General features: G+C 52.4%; 10 protein-coding genes across 10 annotated transcripts; 5 read left to right on the top strand and 5 right to left on the bottom strand.

Moving 5' to 3' along the window:
• Positions 1-123: 123 nt before the first annotated feature.
• J4E90_007848 (uncharacterized protein) lies at positions 124-1,815 on the bottom strand (the record flags this gene model as incomplete). Its single annotated transcript, XM_051437379.1, has 1 exon — positions 124-1,815. One exon carries the CDS (start codon positions 1,813-1,815, stop codon positions 124-126), a length of 1,692 nt encoding a protein of 563 aa, XP_051289125.1.
• A 2,449-nt stretch (positions 1,816-4,264) lies between these two features.
• On the top strand, positions 4,265-5,734 carry J4E90_007847 (uncharacterized protein; the record flags this gene model as incomplete). Its single annotated transcript, XM_051437378.1, has 1 exon — positions 4,265-5,734. The coding sequence occupies one exon, from the start codon at positions 4,265-4,267 to the stop codon at positions 5,732-5,734; it is 1,470 nt and encodes a 489-aa protein (XP_051289124.1).
• A 457-nt stretch (positions 5,735-6,191) lies between these two features.
• Positions 6,192-7,556, bottom strand: J4E90_007846 (uncharacterized protein; the record flags this gene model as incomplete). Its single annotated transcript, XM_051437377.1, has 1 exon — positions 6,192-7,556. The coding sequence occupies one exon, from the start codon at positions 7,554-7,556 to the stop codon at positions 6,192-6,194; it is 1,365 nt and encodes a 454-aa protein (XP_051289123.1).
• Positions 7,557-11,055: 3,499 nt separating this feature from the next.
• Positions 11,056-11,779, bottom strand: J4E90_007845 (uncharacterized protein; the record flags this gene model as incomplete). Its single annotated transcript, XM_051437376.1, has 2 exons — positions 11,056-11,496; positions 11,546-11,779. 2 exons carry the CDS (start codon positions 11,777-11,779, stop codon positions 11,056-11,058), a joined length of 675 nt encoding a protein of 224 aa, XP_051289122.1.
• A 371-nt stretch (positions 11,780-12,150) lies between these two features.
• On the bottom strand, positions 12,151-13,377 carry J4E90_007844 (uncharacterized protein; the record flags this gene model as incomplete). The annotated part of the gene is made up of 1 exon (XM_051437375.1): positions 12,151-13,377. The coding sequence occupies one exon, from the start codon at positions 13,375-13,377 to the stop codon at positions 12,151-12,153; it is 1,227 nt and encodes a 408-aa protein (XP_051289121.1).
• A 510-nt stretch (positions 13,378-13,887) lies between these two features.
• Positions 13,888-16,137, top strand: J4E90_007843 (uncharacterized protein; the record flags this gene model as incomplete). The annotated part of the gene is made up of 1 exon (XM_051437374.1): positions 13,888-16,137. The coding sequence occupies one exon, from the start codon at positions 13,888-13,890 to the stop codon at positions 16,135-16,137; it is 2,250 nt and encodes a 749-aa protein (XP_051289120.1).
• Positions 16,138-18,109: 1,972 nt separating this feature from the next.
• Positions 18,110-18,735, bottom strand: J4E90_007842 (uncharacterized protein; the record flags this gene model as incomplete). Its single annotated transcript, XM_051437373.1, has 2 exons — positions 18,110-18,208; positions 18,262-18,735. The coding sequence occupies 2 exons, from the start codon at positions 18,733-18,735 to the stop codon at positions 18,110-18,112; spliced, it is 573 nt and encodes a 190-aa protein (XP_051289119.1).
• Positions 18,736-20,553: 1,818 nt separating this feature from the next.
• On the top strand, positions 20,554-21,450 carry J4E90_007841 (uncharacterized protein; the record flags this gene model as incomplete). The annotated part of the gene is made up of 1 exon (XM_051437372.1): positions 20,554-21,450. One exon carries the CDS (start codon positions 20,554-20,556, stop codon positions 21,448-21,450), a length of 897 nt encoding a protein of 298 aa, XP_051289118.1.
• An 891-nt stretch (positions 21,451-22,341) lies between these two features.
• On the top strand, positions 22,342-23,319 carry J4E90_007840 (uncharacterized protein; the record flags this gene model as incomplete). Its single annotated transcript, XM_051437371.1, has 2 exons — positions 22,342-22,537; positions 22,595-23,319. 2 exons carry the CDS (start codon positions 22,342-22,344, stop codon positions 23,317-23,319), a joined length of 921 nt encoding a protein of 306 aa, XP_051289117.1.
• Positions 23,320-23,717: 398 nt separating this feature from the next.
• J4E90_007839 (uncharacterized protein) lies at positions 23,718-24,887 on the top strand (the record flags this gene model as incomplete). Its single annotated transcript, XM_051437370.1, has 3 exons — positions 23,718-23,834; positions 23,892-24,219; positions 24,274-24,887. The coding sequence occupies 3 exons, from the start codon at positions 23,718-23,720 to the stop codon at positions 24,885-24,887; spliced, it is 1,059 nt and encodes a 352-aa protein (XP_051289116.1).
• Between the last annotated feature and the right edge of the window lie 427 nt (positions 24,888-25,314).

Raw genomic sequence — 25,314 nt, 5'->3', positions numbered from 1 at the left:
CGGGATGACACACCAGTGAGATAACAAGACACAATATAATGTATGGCTCCAGGCTCATATTGTAACTCAAATAACGTCAACTTCACTCATCTCGTATACCCCTACTATTCCGCGCGTCAACACTCAAACCTTCCGGAAGCCCTTATACCACCGCCTCTTCACGCCATTCTGCTCCGACGCCAGCTCATCCTCCGCCCGAATCTGTTCGTAGTCATCCGAAGAAACCGTCGCAAAAGACTCAACTGAAGAGTTCTCCTGCGAAGTTCCCACGCCCGCGCTACCCCCGCCACTAATTTCATTCGTCGCATTGAGTACCTTCAAAAGCTCCGCTTCTGCCTCAACTTGCGTTCGTCCACCTAGTTCCTCCGGCTTTGTCTTAGATCCAGCCCCATCACCCAACCCCCCTTTCCCCTTCCCGAGCTTTGCTACGTCCAACCCCACTGGCACAGCGCTCTGCCGCTCGAACGCTTTCTTCTTCGGCGACGAAGACGGGGGCGGTAGATCTTGAAACGGCTTCAACCCCGCTATCGCTTTCGTCAACGTCTCGATCTCGTCTTCCTGCGCGTTATCGACACTGCTATACACACTACTACCCGCACCATCCTCCTCCTTCGCTCGAACATCCAGATCATCCATCATACAAATCCCCTCCCGCTCATCCCGTCCCGCCACCTCCATACCCGGAACGAACTCAGACGCATGCCTCTTCTCTTCCCGCGACGTGACTCTAGGAATACACCGACTTTCCGAGTCACCAATCCTCTTGACCAACTCGCGCGGGATATGTTGTTCGCCGTCATCAGTAGGCTTGTCTTCCAGAACATCGCCTTCGAGTTTCGCAAGCGCTTTCGCTTGTTCTTCTGCGCGTAGGGCGAGGACGCGGTCGAGCGTGGGTGTGCGGTCGACACTTCGTCGCTTGTTTGATGCGTTGAGCGGTGATGGCGCTTCGTCGATCGCGGAAAGAGGAGTGGTGTTGTGTTGAGCTTCTGCACTCTTGCGAAACGAAGCTGTCCTAGACTTCACCAACTTCGCCGATATTATTGTTGGATTCTCGAACGCGAATCTAGGTAGAATAGGGGGGAGGGGCGCGCTCTTCCTCTTCACTGCCGTCTGGGCCTCATGTTCAGGTAGCGATGGTAATGGCTGATCTGGCTTCATCTTTCCACGCTTCTCTGTTGCTAGCTTGATCGCATCGGTGGTGTCCTGGCGTATCTTCTGATTCACGTCTTTCGTTCCGAGGAAGTTGTATTTATCTGGACTTTTCAGATCGGTGTGGTTCCGCGGGTCTGCCGCGTCGAAGTAGGGCGTGAAATCCCGTTTATCGCCCTTGTTGTCTTTGGTGGTAGCGGTCCTAGATGTGTTCTTCGGTGGCGTAGATGTAGATGTAGGATGAGTTACTTGATCTTGTGCATACGGTCCACCGCCAACAATCTCGGCATACGGATTATGCCACTGATGTTGCCCATACGTTTGAAGACCTGCAACCTGGTCCTGCTGTTGCTGGTCACTATGCGTAGTTCCAGTCTCACCAGCAACGTTCTTCGCGTATGCTCGATCTAGATTTCGCGGTGTCGCGTTGGAGATATCGTGGATTGCGCCGCTTGCATCGTCCCAGTATGGCATTGTCTGCGTATCATATTGGAAAGGATCGCTGTTCCGCTGCGGATTCCGAGTCGACTCAGTATGCTGACTTTGCGGTTGCAAGATCTGTGGAGCAGGGTTTGGATCACTTGATGCTTGGACATGGCCTCGTCGGTGTGGGTAGCGGTTTCTGAGTCCGCGAGGCGGGTTCCAGTTTGGGTCTTGCTGTGTCATTTTGGGGGTTGGCAAGGATATCTAGGGTGTGTGGGTTGAGGGGGGTCAAGTGCAGTGGTTTCACAATGTAAGGGTAATTGGTCTTTTGACTTGCTTGCAGGAGGTGGTTCTTAGAGTGTGGAGTACGAAAGAGGAACGAAGTTCCCAGGCGGCGAGGTAGACGGATCTGCACGCCGTATGTGAGTATTGTGTGAGTGAATGAATGGGGGTTGTTGTGCGCTGTGTTGGCCGCCTGTTGCTCTGATGATTTGATCACTGATGAAAGATGGTGTTGGAGAACGTGCGCAGGTCTTGAAGCGTAAAGAAATCACGTCATGAGATTAGAAGTCAGCGCCGCAGAAGGCCATCAGTAGTAGCACCTAGCTGCTCTTCTAGTGATCACTTCAGCAATCATCCTGTCATACCGATCAATCACGTTTACAACGTCTTTCCATCAACCCCCAGTTACTCAGAACAGCTTCTCTTCATGCTGCTAGTGTCAACGTGGCTCCTTGCCATTGAACGCCGTCGAAATGTCTCAGTCGACCTCTTCAAAGTCTTCAGTCAATTCGTCCTCATACTGTACCATCTCAAAGCTCTCACCTAGACCTCGTTCTTCATCATGCGATACCCTCGGTCTTGTGCGTGACGCGTCCGACAATCTCGACTCGTCCGTGGTCCCATTCTGCGTCTCGTTGGCGTTCGTAGCTTGTTCGTCACATTGTGAGTAAGTAAATACCTGGCCAAATTTATCGATACCTTGAAGGGGCTTATGTGGCCTAGGGACCTGGCCAACGTCGTTGCTCCTTGACGTCAGCGCGGTATTAAGGCCGGAAGTGATGTCTTCCATATCCCCGATCTTAGATTGGCGTCTTCTTGATGCATCACGTATGGGTGTGTCGTGTGTACCAAACCGAACTCCGGATTTCCGTGATCGGCGTGCTATATATTCAGCAGTGGGCTGTGGATTTACTGGCACATTTGGCCGCAACTCTTGTGTGCCGTAGTATGTTCTCGAGCGCAGGCTATGCCGATCTATTGGTGATTGCGCTACATCGGGCGTTACAGCGCTTGGGTGAGGTACGGACGTTTCTAATTCGGAAATGGATGGGAATATAGAGAGGCGAATGAGCTGCCTGTGGCGAGCGCGAGCCTTAGCAGAAAGCGAGTCGTGCCCACTGCGATGTGACTGATCGTGCGACATGTTGAGAAGTGAGCAAAGGTACTGTGTTGCTGAGCAAGATGGAATGCGCGAGATTTTTGACTGAAGATGTAAGCTCTCAAATAGATGAGGCGCGGTGTTGCTGGCAGTCCTGCTCCAGCGATGTTTTGGCAAAGCTACGACACAGCCAACTCAGACAACGCGCTTGCGTAGCCATTCCATCGACTTCGTCATGCGTGACAATCGCCATCGATAGCGTGGCCCTTCCAGTGAATCTATGTTGATGCAAGTCCCACCGGCGTTGAATCTTTGCCATGAAATCGCCATGCGCTGCTGTGATGTCGCGGTTTGTGAATGTTTCCTCCAACGTAGCGCGTCTGGGGGACAATTGTGTGTCATTCAGCGCAATGGCGACCGAATTGAGCAGTATACCTCGGTGATTCTCGAGCAAAGGTAAGGGGCGAATATGATTACTATACAGGAAGAAATCTCATCCCTCAGTCACCTCAAATGCGTGGAGAGGTGGAGACGTGTAAATTGCAGGAGCGGGTGTTGTAGCGCGCGCCACACCCAGGCAAACTGAGCGGGTCAACTTCGCCCGCGCCATAGTAGTACGTGTTTGCTACACTGCGCGACCCTTGGTGAGCAATCTGAAGATAATCGCAAAGTTTACCTTACACATCGTGCTCATGCGTGTTTACCGGTTGCGTGGTAATGAACAGCCCTGGAGCCGGCCCGCGAAAATCACGTGGTGCGCTAGCTACGCGAGACCACCTGGCTGGCCCTATCTGATGTTTCATCCTTCCACATCTCCGCTGTTTCCACCAACGACTCATCGTTCGCGACCCAACGCATCCTTACGCCATACCACAACGTCCTGCGAACGCTTGATCTGGCACTGCGAAGCGCGCTGATGGAAACAATGTCCGGCTTGGCGCACGCGTGGCAGGACGATTGAAACAAAGCCGCTGCCAGACGGGCACTAGCATCGTGACGCCCTTGACATTGGTTCATGCCATCACGCGTTTGGCAACATGGCCGTTACGGGAAGGATCGTAACCAATATGGATACGAAGCAGGTGTATGCGGTTACAGAGCGGTAGGTATATTAGGATTTGGGCTGCTCGTGATGTGAATTATTGTCATCCGCTACACTCATTCTCTCGATTACCATTCGGATACCCTCTCATTTTCTCTCGTTGAATACCTTGAGCGGAATCTTCGGCTGGTCTGAGTGACGTTCTTTACCTTCTCGCCCACTACAATACTACATTTGCCTCTTTGAAACCCCTGTAACAAGACTACAACATGCGTTTCGAGATTATCGCACTCCTGGCAGCAGCTGCCACCTCGTCCGCCCAATCGGTTATCGGTACAGCTTATGGCTACGGTGCTGGCGCGACTGGTGGAGGGAAGGCTGCTGCTGTTACCCCAACGTCAAACGAGGAGCTGGAGAAGTACCTGTCCGACGACACCGAGCGCGTCATTCTTCTCACTCAGCAATTCGACTTCACTGGCAAGACCACTTCTGGTGCTGGTTGCGATAAGACCACTTGCTCAGCTAAGAGCGGCGGCGGACAGTACTACTTGGGCGACCTCTCCTGTGGTGGCTCGGATATGACGCCCGTCAGCTCGATCACTTACGACGCAGGCGGTTCATCCGCCTTGAAGGTTGGCTCGAACAAGTCCATTCTTGGTATTGGCGGAAAGGGTGTGATCAAGGGCAAAGGTCTCTCCATCGCCAAAGACGCCAGTAACGTCATCATTCAGGGAGTCGAATTCACAACCATCAACCCCGGCGTCGTATGGGGTGGCGATGCTCTCGACATGCAGGGAGGAAACACCAAGATCTGGGTAGACCACTGCAAGTTCTCGCTCGTCGGCCGTATGTTCGTCGTCAGCCACTACGACGGCTCCGAGGCGACCCTTTCGAACAACGAATTCGATGGCGTCACTACCACTTCTGCTACCTGCAACGACAACCACTACTGGACGATGATGATGATTGGAAAGACTGAGAAGTTTACCCTTGACAAGAACTACTTCCACGACGTTTCCGGTCGCGCTCCCAAGCTTGGTCAGGATGGTGTCAACAGCTACTTCCACGCAGTCAACAACTACTTCGAGAACATGAAGGGCCATGCATTCGATGCTTATGACGGCGTCAGTGCGCTTGTTGAGGGTAACGCTTTCGTCGCCGTTGACCAGCCCAACACCGAGCACGCTGCTGGTGTTACCACATTTGTTGGCAAGGGTGGCGACGCCTGCTCATCCGTCTTCGGCCGCGCGTGTCTCGAGAACAGCGTTGACTCTGCCAGCGGCGAGCTCTCCGCAGGCTCATCCTCTGGCTTCATTGCAAAGCTTGGAAAGATCGACGTTCCTGAGCCCATGGAAGCCAGCAAGGTCGCCGCCTACGTCAAGGCCAATGCTGGTCCCGCAAACCTCGGTGCTTCGTCTTCATCTGCCCCTGCAGCGGAGAAGGTTGTCGATGCTGATGCCCCAGCCAAGGTCACCGAGCCTACCGTTCCCACTAGCAGCGCTACCAAGCCCAAGCCGGCGGCTACCACTACCGCTGCTGCTGCGCCAGCACCTGCTGCTCCCACCGGATCTTCATCTTCCGCCGGCGCTGCCAAGCTCTACGCTCAGTGCGGTGGTCAGGGTTTTACTGGCCCTACTGAGTGCGAGGCTCCTGCTACATGTGTGAAGAGCAATGACTGGTACTCTCAGTGCATCAACAGCTCTTCCAAGTTCCGTCGCGCGCTTGGACGTTACTTTTGAGCATTGCATGCGTCGAAGATGCAGAGGACGATTAAGCAATAATACTGCGGATGGGAGACGATGTCAGGGTCCAGAAGAGACGATTCTTGTGTAAATACTTCTGTTTCAATTCATTTGGCGTACACGCCGTATATTCTCCAATTTGACAAAGTGCCATAAATGCTGTATATTCTCGTCGCTGTGTCCTCCCAAGCTCTGCGCAGTTCGTTGGCGATCATCATCGAATGCGACACACCAGATGTCATCTCTGCCTTTCAAACGCCACGCTATGCAATGTGTACAAGGAAAACCTGCTCCCGAACATGCCAATACGCCTCCGATTATGCCCCGCTACTCAATAAGTAAGCTAATAACCTCGTCACTCTTGGCTTCGGCATCGTAGAAGCTCAGCGGTTCTTAACACCGCATTGTCGTGGATGTGACTACTATCGTCCTGCGACAGCCCCTCTGTCCGCCATTAGGGCTTCTTGACACTTTCATCTGGCTCGGCGCTGCTTTGCGCGTCGCTGCTCGATGCTCTCGTATCTTCCGCCACGATTCGCAACACCGCGAACTTGCGTACCATGCTTTCTGGACTAGCCGGTAGCTGTGGCGATACAGTCGGTTCTGCTATTGGCTGGTGTTTTTCGAGGCGCCTTGCAGCTGGCTTAAAAGACTTCTTCTTCAACTGCTTTCCACATCCCTCCCGGCTATGGTCGTTCTTATCGCCTATCCGTTTGATCCAGTTCGTGTTAAAGACTGGGCGGTGTTGTTCATTCACCTCCGGATCGCGTACACGCGCTTCCAGGTCTGGATACTCTCTTAGCATAGCCAGCATATCTTCATCGATTCCTGGTATCTCCTGACCTTCGCTATCGGCCTCAAACTCGCGGAGCCGTTGGCCAACAGCCTTGATCGCTGCGTAGGTGTACCGGCTGTTCTTGCCGAGGCAGTTCCAAAGCGTCCCCAACTCTACAGCAAAGATTGGTCGAGCGAGATGGCACTCGGCGATGTAATGATCTACCCTTAATGCATCTTTGTGGAGATCGAAGAGCTCCATCGTGCGAGCCAACGAGCACGCGACAAACGTGTTCTTTGGGACGCGAATCTGCTTCATCGAGCTCATCGTCTGGTAGTTGCAAGCTCGCAGCATCCAAGCTATGAGAGCTTTCATAGCGGCCTTGCTCGCTACTCCCCGAGGTAAATCCATCTCTTGACATACTGGTGCGCCCTTCCAATTCACATCGTCCTCGCGGTGTGTTGTGCGGATGAACTTGTTGACCACCTTACGACCCAGGAACAGCACAAGCATCTTCTTTGGCACCTGATAAGCGAGCGTGACTCCTGTATCCTGTTCTACGATGTCTAATACCGGTCCGTTGAGCGCGTTCATTTTCCGCTCAGGCTGGAGATAAGGCAGCAGACTTTGCAGGGTGTGTAGGTGGCGTATGTCCTCAGGATTCGGATACGGGCGCTCCATACCTGAATACGCCGCCCAGCCTACCCAGCCAAGTGTACTGAACGCCTCGACTGGAGAGGTATTATACCCTGAGAGTTCATCTCCATCGCTGGGCTTGTAGATTTGGTTGGCCATTTGGCCATCTATACTGCCGTTGAAGGGTTTTACTAGCGGGTAACGAGTAGGACTGCAGCTCTGATGTGCTTCTGAGGTGCCATGTGCGGGGTTGCCTTTGTCACGACGTGCAAGATAGGCTCCAACGACGTCTCCATTCCGCTCATACGCTTCCGCATCTGGGTGACTAGGCGTAAAGACCGCAGCTTTGGGATGCAGCTTGGATGCAGTGACGGTACCGTCAGAGTCATAATGATAGTACGTCGTCATTTTGGGTGATGCTGCTCCCTTCTGGTTTCGCGATGTGGGTGATGGCTGACTGTCGAAACAGAGCGTTGAGGTGACGGAGTCGAAAGAACTTCTGCGGCTTGAAGCAAATTCAAATACGGAGTTTGCCACCGAACCAGTCGAACTGTCCTGATTGTGAGTGTGCTGGATGCGAGAGGCGGGGGGTTGTGCGCCCGCTATGTAGTCTATAGCGAGAGAACACATAGCAACGTGAAGCGACAGGGCTACTGTGAATTTTTAATGATTATTGACAATGCGACGGCAGTGTTGCGGAACAGTGTTGTTGATGGAGGGTGGTGGAGTGAAAGGATGGAGGATAGTCGCTGTTGCAGGTCGCTTGCGCCAAGCCCGCGCCTATACCTGATTCGGCTGCACTTACCGGAACTTAGGTGAAACACCGCGCCAAGACACTATCACGTGTGGTATCCAGAGCTTACCTAGACAGACGGATGGACATACACTTAACGCTCATGCATACTATGGAATATACAAACCGTGAAGAACATGACGGCAATGCAACGAAACAATGTCTCATTTAGTCGACACGCATCCAACATCGAACAATGACCCTTGGAACGCCTGTGCCTTGGAACGCCTGTGGCTACAACATGGGTCCTCCAGAACCTCACAGCATCGCATTACTAGACTTCACAAGTGTTCTCGCGGGAGATGCATATTCGGGAAATAGGTTAATTGATCACTAGACCCTACCATCATGAGAAGCACGACACACGCCTCCATGCATCACGTTTCCGATTTCCTTTCTCCGGTGATATATCCTCCCTGATGGATGTCACATACTTGCCGGCCAAGTAACCTTCGTCACAATTCCCAAGTCCATATTGCTGGCCTGTCGATGAGAACAACCCGCTCTTCTGCCAGTCCGCCCTTCCGCGACGCCGCGCAGCGAGTAAAGATCGGCGAGCTGGTCCTCCGAGCCACTGACCAGATGATTCGCGAGAGAAGGCCTCACCAGGCTCCCTTTTACCTCCAGCTAGAGCCGAGAGTGCGGCGGATTGATGTTTTTCGGGATCCGGTGCGAATGGATTATGCTCATCTAAGTGCAGCGCTGGTGGGGTGTTAGGAATTGACTTCGCTCGTGGCCTAGGCGTGATAGGTGTAGAACGAACACGGATAGCTTCTGGGCTACGCATATTTCTTGCAGAATGCATTCTTCCGGGCCAGTATCGCGACCCAATCCTCCTATTGTCCCTCTGGAATTAGACGACGCTAATGGTGTCTTCGATATGGACATGATGCGCGTATGTCGCGGTGGGACGTCATCCGCACTAACCATGCGGAGGTGTCGACGAGAGGGCATCGCATGTCGAGCGATAGGTTCTTCATCATCATTGTCTTCTAACCGACATCCACCGACGTGATCTTTTGCAGTGGCAGCATCATGTTCGGCGAGGACCTGCTGCATATATGTCCTAGGCTCGTTCAGGGTGGTGTCACGCCAGTTGGGCTGCTCCGACCTTGCCTGGGCTGCGATTCGCCGACGGCGCTCTTCAGCTTCTTCCGATGTCTCAAAGCGATACGCAGCGGTACGACTGCTCGGTTCATCTCGGCTAGGGCTACGTTCGTTGCCTGAGGGCACAGTGGTGATGTGTCTTGGAAATGACACAGTTGATGATTCTTCGCAGGTTTTCGCACTTTCCCGGCGAGTACACCGAGTGCTGGTTTTTGAATACGACTCGTTGAGGGTCCGCATGTCCACCGGATTAGAGTCCGACTTGTGCTCATCGTCGCTGTACACAGACGACGAATCTGAACCGACGGAAAACACCGCGCTCTGCCTATATGGATTCATCGCTGTCGATGGGAGAGACCGCGATTTCGAACAATAAGCTAGTTGCAGATGAAGCAGCGCAGCTACCGCTAATCATACAGCATCAAGTGGCCGCTGGCGTAGAATCGCATCCGTTTGCTTTGAGGTGGATCGGAAACGTGGCAGCAAACGATGTTGATTGTCGCACCGTTGTTTGTCGAGTGCCGAAAAGGATAACGATACGTTCAAGCGTGGCGGATTTGTATCGCGATGTCTGAGAGTATTTCCTAGGCTACCTCCGTGCGCTGATCTTTGTCAATGAAACAAGAGCATCTCTACTCCGACTCACGCGGCATCGCAGTGAATATTTTCCCAAACTTTGTCCAGCCCACGGTATACCTAAGCAAGTGCAGGCTACCTAAACAAAACTTCACCTCGTCGCACATGACTGAAGCAACCAACAACTCTGCATGATACATCTTAGTGACTTGGTCTGCTGGCCTTCACATCCGTCATACACGATCCGAATCGCTACTATTCCAAATAACTCCGGCAGCCGGAAAGCATGCCGTCGAAGCATCCGAATACCAGTCAAGCCACTTCATCAACAGTCCAGAAAGGGCAGAAGGCCAACGATTCCAGCGTCGGGGATCTGAGCGAGCGGCTTACAGACGTCAAGATCGGCATCAGCAAGAACGATGCCATGGAGGGTCTGACAAGGGATATGACTTCCAAATGGGAGCCGTACGGTGCCCATTCTTCGCAGCCGGAAGGTGATGGTCGTGCACAAGGCACTTCGTGACAAGGAGATGCGGTAGCGAAGTCTAGATTCCTAGCAAAGACGACGGAAACAGCTGTCGCGTTTTGATGGAGTGTCATGTCGACTTTGATTGAACACGGTCTTTCATGCTTGTATAGATGATGCGACGCATGACCTGGTACAAGTGGTGGAACGCGTTCGAAAGCGAGCTTTGGGGCGTGGAGACGATGCCGTCGCGAAAGCCAGGGTGAATCGAATGGTTCGATAAGAAACATATGTAGTAGACCCAAGGACGCAATGCTCAAGAATGCAACACCTGTTCTGATACCGGCAGCGAAGTCGTGCTATGGTGTGTTGTCATGATGCAGCTGGGGAGAAAGAGGGAGGAACGCTAGCAGCACGCTAAAGCATATGATTACGTCACGCGTGTCGCAGCTCACCGTTGCGGGCTACGCGACCCAGAGCCCTTCACTGTACCTCCACAACTAAGATTCGACATTCTCATGCCATGCATCACGTTCAGAGCCATGAAAGACTCACCCACACGCCATGACGGCAAGTCCGACACACAATGCAAGCCTTTCGAGAACGCGTCAGAGGCGCCTGCCAGTATCTAGCACAACGCATCTTGCGGTTCTAGTCGCGTTGTGCTAATGGACATGCAACTGCGAAAAGAAGCGATCTTTTGCAGGAGCCTGGCACGCTTCATCATGAGGCAATGGCGCGCTCCGAAAGTACATTACCTAGCTTTACCAATGTGTGTGCTGAAAAGTCCACGTCTGCATACGAAGGACGATGAAATTTGACGGCATTCCTGCTGAATGATTCATTACACGAGACTCCCCATACGATCTCCTCAAATCCTCTCTCCGTCAAGGGCCCGATTATGCTATATGGATACAACTCATTCCACCCCACTTCAGGGCAAGGCGCTCATCGTCTCCGGGAGCTTACTTGCCAAACCAGCCCTGCAATAATCCCTTCGATCCACTGACGTCGCCTCCGATCTTTTCCTTCTCTTCTGGCTCCGGTGTCGAATGGCGAGATACACGTTCCCAGTCATTCTCGTCGTCAGGATGTCGTGGGAAGTGGACGAAGCCGGTAGAACTCACCTCAACGGGTGCCATCCCATCGATACTATGACAAAATCCTTCACTCTTCTCGCTCGGCAACAAGTTTCCGGATGATGAAGGCTTTCGACGAGACCTCGGCGTTTTCGGCCTATGGCGATGAGGAGGCTTGTTCGAAGTTTTAGCGGGCCGTCGGGCCTGCTCATCAAGCATGTCCCGTTGCAGCTTTATCTCGAAGTCATGCACCCGTTTATCGATACGTTCGCGCGCGATCTCCTTGGCCAGCTCGGAGTCTGGGGGCAGGAAAGCTTCTTTGGCAAGCTAGAATTCGTTAGCAACGAAGCTGATTCACCCTTGGTATGAAGCCTACAATGTCTCGCCGAAAAGTCGCCACCCTGGACTTGAACTCTGCAGATTTGCAAACGTCGCTTAACGCCTTGTTCTCTTTTGCAAGAGCTTTGGTAGCATGTCTGGACATGGCTGCGTCAACCATCTGGACGGCGTCTGCAACCATACGCTCGGCTTGTCCGATGTCTTCCTTTGTTATTGATGGCCGAGACGGATCCCCGGGCTGACGGCTCGTATGTCTACGTTCTTCGTTCATCTTGGATGTCGACGCGATCGCTATACTGGAAGCGGTAGGCGAGTTGAAGTAAAAGTAGGCTTCCTCGTTGATGTATGCAATCACGGTCTTGCTGGTGTGCTGGTGTGGATTTTTATATTCAATACCTCACATGGAAGCTCACAGTGAACAAGCGACTAGGCCATTCGCGACTCAGAAGCAGACACAGAATCATTGGGTTCACCAAGTCTGCATCACCATCCGAGCCAGCAACGCAAGCATTCGCATTCACTTCATTATCCGCAACACGGTTCACTCCAAGAAGGAACAACAGGGAACTGGATCTCGAGGGAAGCGAACTGTCCTGAATCTACTCTGTTGCACACGATAAGGTTCTACTACCTCATATCGGCCTACTTGCGACCGAGTGCATGTCGGAACCATTGGCGAACTCTGCCCCACCTCTTAGTCTTTCTATCATCTTTGCTCACTTCTCGGGCCCAAATCGGCTTCACGTTGGTGTTGACAACATTATCTTCTCTCTGACTTAGCATGGGCTCCGCTCGAGGTATCGTGCGCTGAGTGTTCATGTGCTGCGAGGGTGTTGGTAGATGAAGTCGAGCAGTTCGAGAGGTCGTGTTACCCACTTGCAATGGCGATGGGCTGTATAGCATCAGAGGTTGGGGAGTTGGTGGTCGTGAAGCCGCTGCTTTGGAGACATGTTGAACGTTGGTGGCCTCTTTGGCGTAGCGAATGACTGGCATCGAGACAGCCTGCGGTACGACTTGGGTATCCTCTGCGTCAGCACGTTCCATGTTTTCCCATACCGGTACAGACTCCAGGTCGTCGCTGAACCTCCACCAGTCATTTTTGTGGCGCGGTGACTTCGAATCGTCACTGAAACGCCAGCCAAGGGCTTGCGGAACGCCGCTGCTTCGGTGTCGCAGCATTCCAGTCCGGCCAGCCCTATCGCGTGACTGTTCGCCGTCTATGACCACGATTCTGTCTTTGATTCGCTTCGCATCGTCGTCAGAATCCGAATCTTCATCACTAGAAGATTCCCCAAGAAGGGTGTACAGTTGTCTGTCATCGAGTGCTGGGAGGCTCGACCGCATCATTGTCAGCCATTCGATCCGCAGTTCGTCATACGCACAGCACAGTCTTCGAAGCTTCGTGCTGGAATTACCAAAAGAATAGCGCTGATGCTCGCGGCCGAACACGATGCCCTCATTCCGGAGAACTCTCTTTAGAGTACGTAGGTCAGACCATAGTTGTCTGTCTGCGCCTCCGTGGTCGGGAGGCTCATAGTTATCGATGAAGAAACTGTTCCATTGCTCTTCGTACATGGGACCGAGACGTAGCATTGTCTGGAACTCCGTGGACGCGTATGGGTTACCGTAAGTGAGAAGCTCTCCATTGTCGGAGAAATTAGCACCCATCTGTTGTAACCGACCACGCAGATGGAGAATCTCCGCGAGTTCATCTAGTATCGTTTTACGCTGGGTTGTATGACACGTCTTGTTCGTTGGCTCGCAGATCTCTTGGGCACCGTATACACTCAAGAGATGCTCCATTCCCGTCTCGGTGGTCTTTACCGAACTTCCCGTGAGTAGAGCCAAGGCATCTTCGTGGGCTTGCATTTTGGGTTGTAAGGTTGCAAATTGTGGTCGTTGGCTCCTGAAAGGTTGCATTGGAAAGATTGCTACAGTTGCGGTGCGAGGTGGTTTGGTGTATGAGAAACGTTTGCAACAAAGGAGATTTGATTGGGGCCAAATGAGAGCCCAATTGCGCAACCCTTCAGCATGAGGTCTATTCACCAGACGACACCGCCGCGGGATGACCGCCGAGATGGCGTGCTTGCATGAGGATTTCACTCCCCATTTGCATATACATCTGCGCAAGGCGCACAGACACCTGAGCACGTGGGACACGCACGCTTATACGATATAACAACAGCTACTCGTCCTTTTAGCGCGGCTCACCCCGTCGCTGGCGGCGCCTATCCACCAGGACTACAGCGCCCTTACGCATCTCAAGAAATTTATTCCACCGACCTCGACTTCGCATATCGTGGGCCGGGTCTTATTATCTAACATTATCGCGATTTAGGGATCTTCTGTCCATCTGACGCCACCGCGCCACCGCTGAGAATGAAGGATGAGCCAGCTATCCGCTCGCCTTCAAGCACTCTCATCAACACTAAGCTTATGACTATGCCCCAGCCCGACACACCGTTTGCCAGCACCAAGAACCATATGCATGGGAAAGCTGGTCCCATATTACACTCACCACTTCGGCGACATCGTGCCCGATCACTATCGAGCGGTCTTCCCCCACGTGGTCTCGTCGCATCGCGAGTCAATACCATCAACATGGTTAGCCCACTGGCTGATGTAGTCGTCCCCGCACGCAGTGACCGCAACACACTGGCATCTCAGGCAAAGCCTTCTTCACCGACGTCAACGCCTCACTATCGCCCCGGTGCACGCACGGCTCCTAGCTCCCCGCTGAAGCGCAAAGGCAAGATCGACGACTTCGCTCTTCCGCCGCCCCCGCCGACCGTGTCCGCAAATGAAGCTGCTCAGGACGGCATTCAAGCTGCATCGAACCTCATCACATCTAGTAACAAAGGCATTGTCCAGAGCGAGACCTCGAACAACGAACCCTTCAAAGCCTTGGATGACTCCACAGCGGGTAGTACACCATTCCACCGTGGCCATCGACGAAACAAGACAAGCTTATCACAGGTGGTCCCACGCAGTGATCCACTAAAGGGTACTGCATACGGTACGGAATCGTTTCGTGCAACAGCAGGACAGTATAGCCATTGGCCGACAGATCCACACCATACTTCCTCTCCAGACGACTACTCAGGTGTGGATGTGTTCAGCTGCGACACGCCTTCTGAAGTGCGTGCTACGAAACGAAAGTCGCTGCCAGGATACAGCAGTATAACCCCCACCATGGAGTCAGGCAGGTCGGAAGAGTTCCACGACTGCACCCTATCACCGAGAACGACAGCAGACGAAACCAAAGAAGACGAGCGCACACCGTCCATTAAATCCTACACCCCTAGCTCAGCCGAATCTTCTCCGGGAGCTGGAGCACCATCCCCAACGACTGAGCCATATTTGCCGCTACGCAGGATTGAGAAGTTCAATGAAACCGAGAGCTTCAACTCCCACACAAGCCCCTTCTCGCAATACGAATATGCGCTCTCGCTCTCGGACATGGATACCGACGATGTTCGCGAACTCCACCCATTGGAAGCCTTTACCCAAGCAAGCGCTCAAGATGGCTGCGCCACTCATGACTGGGCATCCCCATGGCCATCGGAGCAGCCTGTGAAGAAACTCCTGCGCTTTGCTTCCCGACCAGACTTTGCACCCTCCATGCACTACGAGTCGGAATCAGATGACTATCCTTCTCTGCAGAATCTCCTCGATTTGGACGAGCATGGTCCTGAGCCACGAAAGAGTCCGCTCAGTGCTGTCCCTATTCACGCTCAGGCACAGGATGATGGGCTTACGACCCTCGCACCGGTTTCCTACTATCCGGATGTTGCATCAGAGATGACGATCCTTCTTCCGCGGACGTACAACGCCGATTCTGACGATGATACTATGGTTATCACTTCCCGCACATACGATGCGACCGCTAGTCACGAGCTTGCATGTCTTCTTCCACTGACGTACGATGTGAATTCTGTGAATGCACTGGAGAAGGCGTCGACAATTAAGCGGAAGCCGATACTGCGAAAGGCTAAAGACGGGTCGCTTCGAACTTCTGCGCCGTCTCCCAGCTCGCCAAACTGGGTGGTGCATGATGAATACGACACTGAGGAGTACATTTGGACGAAACCCTGCAGCGGCGTCTCGATGAATACGGGAGCCTCGGACCTTCACCACCGCGATAGCTTGGATGACCGCGACGCTGACATGGAGCCAATCCACGTCGAGAAGAGGCATAAACGCAACGGCTCGAAGAGCTCGCGCGATCAAGTCGCGAACTCCGTCCGTAGGTTCATCGAGCCGCGCTCAGATGCAGATGTCATCAAAGAACCCGCACCAATCGGCTCAATCACTCGTCGTCCACTCCCGACCATCAGTCATGTTTTGAACCCTCCGTTCACAACCAACACCGGTGTTCTGAACTTCGACTTCCAGTTTCCGGCTCGAAGTCCGCAGCAACAGCGCGGTGTCAGCATGCCGGTCTTTCCCCCGCCTTCTGCTGCAGGTACTCAAGGTAAGAAACATGCGCGACGCAAATCTTTTGGGAAGTTGCTTGGTGCTTTCGGCAAGAAGGAGCAAGAGTCTACGGCGGTAGAGGCGGAAGAAAAGCCAAAGAGGTCGCTCAGTCGGCGCATTAGTAGGAGGTTCTCGTCGATGTGGGCGAAGTAAACCTCAGAGACTTGAATGCGCATCGTGGAAGGATCGACTTGGGGGCATGGAGGTGCGACCTTTCCGGCATATTGGATATAACTTCTGTCACGGTTGCTCAACGAGACGTTGTTGGTGAGATCGCTAAACTAAGCCAAGACGGCGGCTATGTGTGCACGTAGTAGATGCGGCGTGTATGGTACATTATTAGAAGGGATGCGTTTGTATACGTGCAAGGATTAATCATGATAAAATGTCTAATACAAACTTAACGAAAGACTGCAAAGTAAACATCAACACCATATCCATTACACGTCAGTGAACAGGAGTTCGTAACCCAATTCCATCGCTGTCCAGCACGCCTCTCCCAGAATGAGTCCATCATACCTCCAACCCAACAAGTCAGGATGCCATTGAAGCTTACTGGCAAATAATGACTCCATTATCAAGGTTCGTGTTACCAAACTCCGCATCAGCGCCACCGGGCCTATCATCGAATTAGCTCTTGCCCACATTCCAACATTATTACTTCGACCTAATCTAAGAAATTGGATAGAGGGGAAAGTAAGCTTACACAATAGTAGCAATCCTCCTCGTAGCCGCAGCATCGGTAAAGATGCTACAACTCCCACTCCCGCTCCCCACAATCAGTGCGCGGTTTGCGCGAATGGGAGAACCTAGGTTACCGAAATTGGCGCGGATGGAGATACGCATGCCTAGAAGATGGTGTAGAGAGTCAGCGGTTGTGTCACAACGGTTCGTACACGGATAATACTTGCCATTTGCGGGGATTTCGCGCTGGGCTCCGGTTTCGGTGGCGTCGTTGGAGAGTTGCACGCGCAGGGTACGGGTTTGGCGCGTGGATATGTTGGTTGGGGCTGCGAGAGCGGAGGCCGCGAGGAGAGGGGCGAGGAGGAGGGTGAGCTGCATTTTTTGATGGTGTTGGGTGGTTTGGTTGGAGCGTTGGTGGGGTGTGATGTGGAAGGTGTAGAAGAGTGTGTTGAGGATGCTGTAGGTGGGAAGATGAGATAACGAGTTATCATGTCGACTTTATATCTTCTTCACATACCGCTACCGTATATCCGTACACGGTGAGTTGTAGTTCCGTTCTTTTCTTAGACTTCCTATCCGGCTGTCTCTGCTCAGCCTACCTAGGTACCTGGGCACTGTCGCTAACACAACTATTCTTACTCACCGGCCCAACCTGTCCAAGCACCAACGACATCACCCGCATCAATTCGCGCAACGCGCAACCCTACGTTTTCGTAAGAAACATTTGCTGTTGAGACTTGGTTAATAACTCTGTACTACGTACGTGATGACAACCATGTCAACGTGGGCAGATTTGGAACTCGGGATATTAATTTAGTCATTGTTTGCACTATTCTGGGATGGGACGCGTTAGTTGTTAGACGGCTGATGTCAGACCCCAAGTGGTAGATGTGGGGTACGTAAGGCGGGGCATGGGAACATGAAGAGCCGTATCTAGGTATGTGCCTAAAACCACAACGTGGTACGAAGCCAAGGGATGCGTTGAGCGTGTAGTACGTGTGCAGCTCTGGAGTGTGCCGCCATAATGCAAGGATGTGATGCCACGGCCTGCATAGCGATGCAGCGGCGTGGCGTGTAGCCAATGCGCATACAATGACCAAGGGGATCAACAAAGGATAGAATAGATCGTTTGCAGCTTTAGGCCGCATCCCAGGCCTAGTTGCTGCATACCAGGAAGATGTGCAAAATAGTCTGTTTCTTTGTCAGCATTGGCCGAGACTATCCATCCTTGCGTCAACATGTTGCTGACGACAGTCTTCACTGAAGCAGCTGTGTTGCATCTCATTGACGTGGATCAAACCAAATACATTGAACTCTGATATGAAATTATTCTTTTGTATTGATACATCGTGGGCAGATACTGGTTTGTCCACGTATACGGCCGTCGCAGTCTTAGCCAAGGTCATCGCTATAGTCATGCTCGCGTCATGGAGTTATCCATCTATCTCCTGGGGAGAACATCCTTCGCACCGTCCTTCACCCGTTGTGCGGCATCGGCGACGGCGTCCCTGGTGAGGTGAAAGTGCTGACCGAGACGGTCCTGCGAGAGTGTTAGTATCGTGTCCAAGGCAGCGCATATAGCTAATAGCTTACCTGCTCAGCGCCCATGCCGCTACCGGCCATCAGCTTCGCCCTCTGCTGACCATCGTATCCAAGGCCAAAGTACTTGGCGTTCTTCTCTCCGTTGGCAGCCACGCTTCCCGCAGCTTGTATCGCCTTGGCAGCATCGATGCTGTGCAGCGCAGGGCTGAAGTGTGCGTTGTATCGGTCTTGCTCGGCGCCATCGCCCTTGTACTTGGCCGCTGACTTCATGGCGTTGTAGCCACGGTCGCCGATGCTCATGTGGTCGCCGTAGCGGTCCTGCTCGGCGCCCTCGCCCTTGGCCAAGGCAGCTTGTTGCAGCTTGTTGAGGCCCTTGTCGACACCACGGCGGATGGCATCTGTGGAAGCGCCGAAGTGCTCGCCGAAGCGATCTTGCTCAGCGGCGGAGCCGTGCTTTGTGGTGACATCGACGTTGACGGGGTGAGTCGCGAGGGAGGACTTCTCGTCGGAGCTGAACCAACCCATTGTGATTGACTTGAGGTTATTTGTGGTGTGAGAAGAGGGGTTGAAGTTGATATGAGAGTGTGGGAATTGAGTTTGCAATGGCTGTGTGATGGTGTCAAGTGGACGAAAAGATGTCGTGTTATGTTGCTGGGTTGCGGAGAATGATGACGTAGGGGCTAGCGAGCGCGCTAGAATCCTTGTCTTGTGCCTGATCGTCATGTGAAGACGTCGCCGCGGCCCACTAATCATCATTGCAATGTCAAGTTTGCCGTTCTTTCATGCTCTTGTTTTGCTTTTGCCATGTCCGGCTCTCCGCGTTGTGCATTTCATCCCAGAGGTCATCGTGCTATGCGCTTCCAGTGCCCCGACTTTGACGCATTACCCATGAACAGCAATTCAGCCAGTCCTTCGAGCTTTGAGGAGTATACCTATGCGACGCCGTTCAAGCTGCATGAAAGCAACGTTTCTGCAGATGTTGGGGTCACGTACGAGAAAGACGCGGGCTTCGAGGAGTGGCTGCCCCACTCGGAGCTATGCAAAGCCTGATTGGCTAGTTCATAGCGCGAACCACAGACCTTCTTCCGTCATACTTCTATCTACGTTGCTCGCAACGTTCCTATGCTGTTCGCATGCGCAGTCGGTCTTTCAATGTAATTTCACTCACCCTGTCGTCATCTCCAGTTGCTGTCTTACCCTATACTCTCGTCACCTTTACCTGTAGCTATTTTGGACGCAGCAGTCTTGTCAAAAATCGCTCGCTTTATTCCTTGTGCTTTGCGATCCACACTGTCAACGGGCTTAATGGCTTACGTTGAAGGAAGAGCTAAGAGATATAATTGATAACTTCGCTGATCTTCCGCATCCATTGGAAAGCTGGAATCTACCAAACCCTTGCGCGCGGATTGCCCCGTTGCGAGCATGAGACCAACACCGCTTCCTAGACTTTTAATACATCGCGGAATAACTATTAGCTAAGGTCCACTTCTCGGAATCACAGCACCTAGAAGGAGTCATAATTTACAACATCAACACGCTGCAACGCAGTATTAACAGTCTATATACTCTCTCTGTACATCGCGCATTGCGCAAACACACCATTATCTAGCCTTGCGCATTTCAGCTTTTCACTTACCGACAAAAGCTTAGCAAAAAGAGAACTTTCTATTCCTCCTCTCACCAGCCTCGAACCATCACCCTCAACTAGCAAAAAGATACCATGGAACCTTGTATTCTATTCAGGTACGAAACTTGCTTCTTTAATGGCAGTTTATCACGACTAGCTTGATGTTTTTTCTGATTGGCTTCTTGTTCGATTCTTCTTTGTGGCCTTGAGCTTCCTCTGGCTTCGGCTATAACCGGCTGGAGTGCTGAATGTTTTTTCTGTGTGCTAGCCGCCACCCTTTTGTTGGCAGGTAAAGGTGGTTTCGATGGTGGATTCGGGAATTGGGTGGGTTATAACTGCGGGGTACAGGGCTGTCGGGGTGAGAGCAGAGATTTTGGGAGCAGGTGAGAGAGACGCGTTGGTGCGGTCGCGTGGCGGCTCTTGTGAGGTGTGAGAGCGGAGGTGAGAGCGCGTTGACAGACCACCCAGGCGATAGCGCGCCCGGATGAGAGCACGAAGACGAAGAGGAGGTCACGCCACGAGAGCACTGCAAAGTCACCATCGGCTTTCCTTCGTCATGCCCACGAGATGTGGCACTTATGACGATCGCGAGCTGCCATTACATCAGGAAAACGCAGCGCCAACAGGCAACAAACGCGTCGCCAATACACCGGGCCAGTATTTATGAACTATCTCGCGCTGAGAGACCGGTTCTGTATCGGACGAGCAGCGACAAGATGGATTTACAACGTGCCAGCGTCCCGACGCGCAACCAATATGACAGCGTACGCCAAATACAGGCCGTTGGCAACTTTCACAAGGCGATATGGCTCCTCAGGAACAAAACAACCGGCCAGCTTGCTGTGCGCAAGGAATTCGATCCCGGAGACGTTGCGTCAGGTTTCGTCGCGCGCGAGATAAGCCATCTCATACGTCTATCGAACTGCCCTAATATCTGCACCTACCGCGAGCATGAGCTGAACTTGGCAACAGGTACTGGCGCACTCGTCATGGATGTGTACGCCTACGGCGATCTATGGACTTTGCTCGAAAAGCATGTCAACCAGCGCAAACTGTTCCACGAAGGCTTCATCTGGCACGTCTTCAGGTCGCTAGCCCGGGCTCTCCGACATATGCAACGAGGCGACCCTCCAGTTCTGAACGACACATGTGACTGGATAATTCACCGAGACATCTACCCGCGCAATATCTTTCTCGGTCTTCCTGCCTCTCACGAACCGTCATGGCCGAAAGTCGTTCTCGGAGACTTTGGCTCGAGCATATCGAGTGTTGATCAGTGGCAAACCATTGAGCTGCGACAGCAACAGGATTTCAGTCCACCGCCATTCGAAATGCCGAACAAAAAAAGAAATGATGTATTTCAGGTAGGATTGGTTATCGTTGCGCTGTGTAGATTGACCACGATGCCGAGCCTTTACTTGCAGTCGTTTCAAAGTAGCCCAGCTGGGACAACTTACACGCCTATGCTCAACGATATCTTGAAGAGATGTCTAGAACTCTTGCCGGCCATTCGGTTATCTGCGCTAGAGCTGCATCAGGTGTTGAATACTCGTTTCATTGGTGGTGGTAGTCTACATGGGTTGTCACTTGGAGCGCCAATGTACCAGGCTTAGGTGGTAGAGCCTCCCACACATAGTTTGAACTGGGAAGCTGAATTCATACTGACATGCCGACCCAAACATTGCGTCACTCATCATCTCCTCAAGATACACAAGGTGTCTGCACGGATGTCACGATAAAGCTCCGCGGGTGAGACAAGGGACTAGTGCGCATATGGTTTAGCGTGGACCGTGGCTGCCGTCAACATTCCGGAAGTCGCGTTTTCTCTTCCATCGCGTCTTCTTCATCGCAGCCATCATTGTCTACACTATCAGGCTGAACGTATCGCCTTCTAGGATGTTTGCATAATCACTGTAGTGCAATATGCCGCGTCAATACGCTTCTCTGGCGCGGTCGTCGCCTTCCTCTCTGCTCCTGCCTCCGACAGCCAGCCAGCACGGCACTTTTAATATGGCGCGCTCCAAACTTCGCAAGCTTCGATGGATCTAGCAACCTCGTCTTCGCATCTCTTGCCACTTTGCAACCTACCGACGTCTCGTATCTGCTAACCTAAGGGTAGTCTCGTTGTTTGTGTGAGTCGATGCTTGTTGCCTTCGTTATGATCGTGACTGCGGTCAGCTGCTAACAAGTCGACACATGACGAGGCGGTGGAAGTATATGAAGCTTGGAAGTGGCCACATTCTCTGGCTTCTCACATCATCTCTCAAGAGACCCTCTGCAGTTGCTTCCTCATGGCTTCAATTTCCTGCTCTTATTGCCACGCGCCAGCAACACAGATGTGCGCGGGCTGCAAACAACAACACTACTGCACCACGCAGCACCAATTCGCTGACTGGCAAAATCACAAGAACTTCTGCCTAGATTTCCAGCTTGAAACCTCCCTCACGATAGCTGCCAGTGTCACTCAGCGAGCTTCCTTTATGTTCCTAGAAGCTACCAACATGATGTCGATTACAAAGATTGAACAAGAGGCCAATGAGATCATCGCCTACAAAGGTGATACCCCTAGTAGCCACCCGTTCCTGAAACTCGCCGACGATGTGTTTCCTGACGAAGCCACCAAACACGCGCTGCTTTGCTTCAGCTCGCAGTTCCTGCCCATGGCGTATATGCATCCGTTGCTCAAAAAGCTCCTCAAGAGTAAGTTGTCCGGCATATATCCGCGCGTGATGTAATGAAAAGCTGACATTTGACCAGAACAAAAGATTGACATCCACGAAGTCATGGTAAAGATCAAGGCAGCACCACGAACCATCGTTGTCCTTGCGGAAGACGGTACAGAAAGCAGCAAGAACTGGCCCGTACACGGCCTTGTACTATTACGAATCACCTCCCAGCGAAACGGAAAGCGGTGGTATACCAACCTGTCTGGTGCCGAGTTCGGGCTCACGCAAGCAATCTTTTCCGCTGCCGACTTCGAATCCAAGCATGTGCAGGCGCTTTGTGCAGTCTTCAACTTTGGTAGATGTAGGGATTATGTCCAAGCTTGTTCAGCTCTGGCGGGTTGCTATTCTCACACCCAGCGAATCGGACTCCGTGCGTCATCACGGATGGAAAAAGCATTACTTGCTTTCATGCAGAAGCCTGGAAATGACCTAGTCAGTCTTCGTCATTCGAAGGATACTACCGAATCAGCAAGCTGGCATCAATCATTGGCTGAGGCTTTATCTAAGGCTGTTGGTGAGTATATCTCAAACTACGACGCCAGTCCACTCATGTATCAAATCACCAATGAGTCAGAGGAAACGACGCGTAACACCATGGCGGAGCATATTGATCACGCTAGCATCCTTGGCGATGCTATGACGGACGAGGAGAAAGCGAACCGCCCTAACGTAGCTTTGGATCTGGCTCAAATGATGCAACAACATGGAGGCCCGGGAGCAAACATGGTGGCAGACGTTTTTAAGTCTCTTAGGTAGTGAGGGATATTCGCGGTCCATGGCCATGATTGGCGACCAATTGATGTGAGTTACAAATTGATTTGTTGACCAAAATCATACACTGGCTTCCGTATTTCACATATAGCATTTCCAGGGTTTGCTGCATACACAACATTATATCTTAGCAAGTATACAGTCTCTGAGACAACGTATACTTCTAGCTAGAAAATTCCTTGATCTTTCTTAGAATGCGACGCGAATCGTCACCGCCTCTAGCGCATCTGGAAGCTTTCAAAGGCACGGTACTCACCTTCACCTCGTTATTAGCGTGCGACCGGAAGATATATCGGCCGGCTGCACCTGAATATCTCGCTGCGCCCACAACAACATAATCACTCACCCGCTCCACTCTCGAAGACAACAACTCAGCCCTACTCATGGCGCCAGAAGCACAAGCGGCGGCTTGCGCCCTCTGCGGCGAGCCGGCTAACAACAAATGCGGCGCTTGCAAGTCGGATACCTCATCGCGTCAGTACTGCGGCAAGATCTGTCAGGTAAGATCTCCGAACTGCGTGTGAGATATATACTGGCTTCTTACACTGTCATTTTAGGTGAAGGACTGGCCGACCCATAAGAAGGCTTGCAAGGAGGCCCAGAACGCCAACCTCGAGAACAAGCTCGCGCGCGTAGCCAAGATCGTTCAATGCGTTTATTATGGCTTCCGGGAGAGAACCTGGGCTGTACCTCTGAGCGATATCGAAGATCGCGACGACGTCTTGATCTTTCACGGTGGAGAGATGCCGGACGAATTGGGATATCTCGTCAAGTTTCCTCAGCACCTGGTCACAAATGACAGCACTAAAAGGGCGATGTTATGTGCCTGGTCGTGCGACGAAGCACTGGCTTGGATGCACGATTTGCTTGCTGCCTTCGCCGAAGGTAAACAGAATCGATCATCTACTCTATTCCACCTTGCTAACTCCACATACATAGGAATGGATGTCAAGTTTGATGAGATTTCCACCGTTCTAGGCCGTGTTCTCCGAAGGGTTAGTGTTCCCATTCCCTCCGGTGGGTATCTCGACAACTGGCCCTCACATCTCCACGACGTCCTTCGTATTACCGCTACCAAATCCAAGAAGCAGTGGATCATCGATCTTAGCGGCGCACAGTACGGGATCTGTCGAACACTCTGGACCTGGGAAGAATACAAGTTTGCGTACGCAGCGAACATTTCGAAAGTGCAGGCTTTCGGCGCCAGCAAGGCTCGATTCAAACTTGGGGCGAAACTACCAGGCCGTACGTTCTTGAGTCTCGCCGTTGGTGCAATGGCGGCAGATCATATGAATGAAGCAGTCAACGAATGGAAGGTGAAACGCGCCTTGTCTCTGCCAGACCTTACCCGCATGAAACCCGAGGAGTATAAGCAAGCCGCCTTGGACTTGCTGGGGGCTATAGACAAGGAGTTCTACGGGTTCACCAAGAACAACGACTTCAAAGAGGAGTTTGCGGCTGCCACCTTGTACGAAACCATGAATCCTGGAAAGAGCGAGGAGCTCTTAGACGAGATTAACGCTGCATTCTTGGCTCGAGCCGCTACCCCGTAGAAGGGTTGATAGGCCAGGCACACCGCTATATTCTACGTTGTACAGCCATCATCGCAGAGTAGCGTTAGCGACGAGGATTGGTGTCAACCGATACTACAAATACAATGAAGAGGTCAGGATGGCACAGCTTGGGGACGACTTGGTCGCCCCGCAAAGCGCGTAGTAGCTCGAACTTCATATGTATGATCCACGAACTGATGAAAACGTGCCTCTCCAAAGATTCCATTCATTTCGTTGCGCTGTATCGTGACGTAAGAACGACTGGGAAGTGCATTTTTCCTATCTCATGGACCCGACACAGAGGCCGACTAAACAACGAGAAGACGAGGCGAGCTGCGATGGGACCACTTCTTAGTGGACGATGAAGTCCCGCTGGACAGTCCTCTCAGGAACACGAATCGGCATCATGGAACTCACTCTCTGAATA

The sequence above is a fragment of the Alternaria incomplexa genome (genome assembly GCF_024043165.1).
Source record: "Alternaria incomplexa strain BMP 0042 chromosome Unknown scaffold_11, whole genome shotgun sequence".
Taxonomy (NCBI): Eukaryota; Fungi; Ascomycota; class Dothideomycetes; order Pleosporales; family Pleosporaceae; genus Alternaria; species Alternaria incomplexa.
Note: the sequence above shows the minus strand (reverse complement) of the source record. Positions and strands in the feature narration are given on the sequence as shown.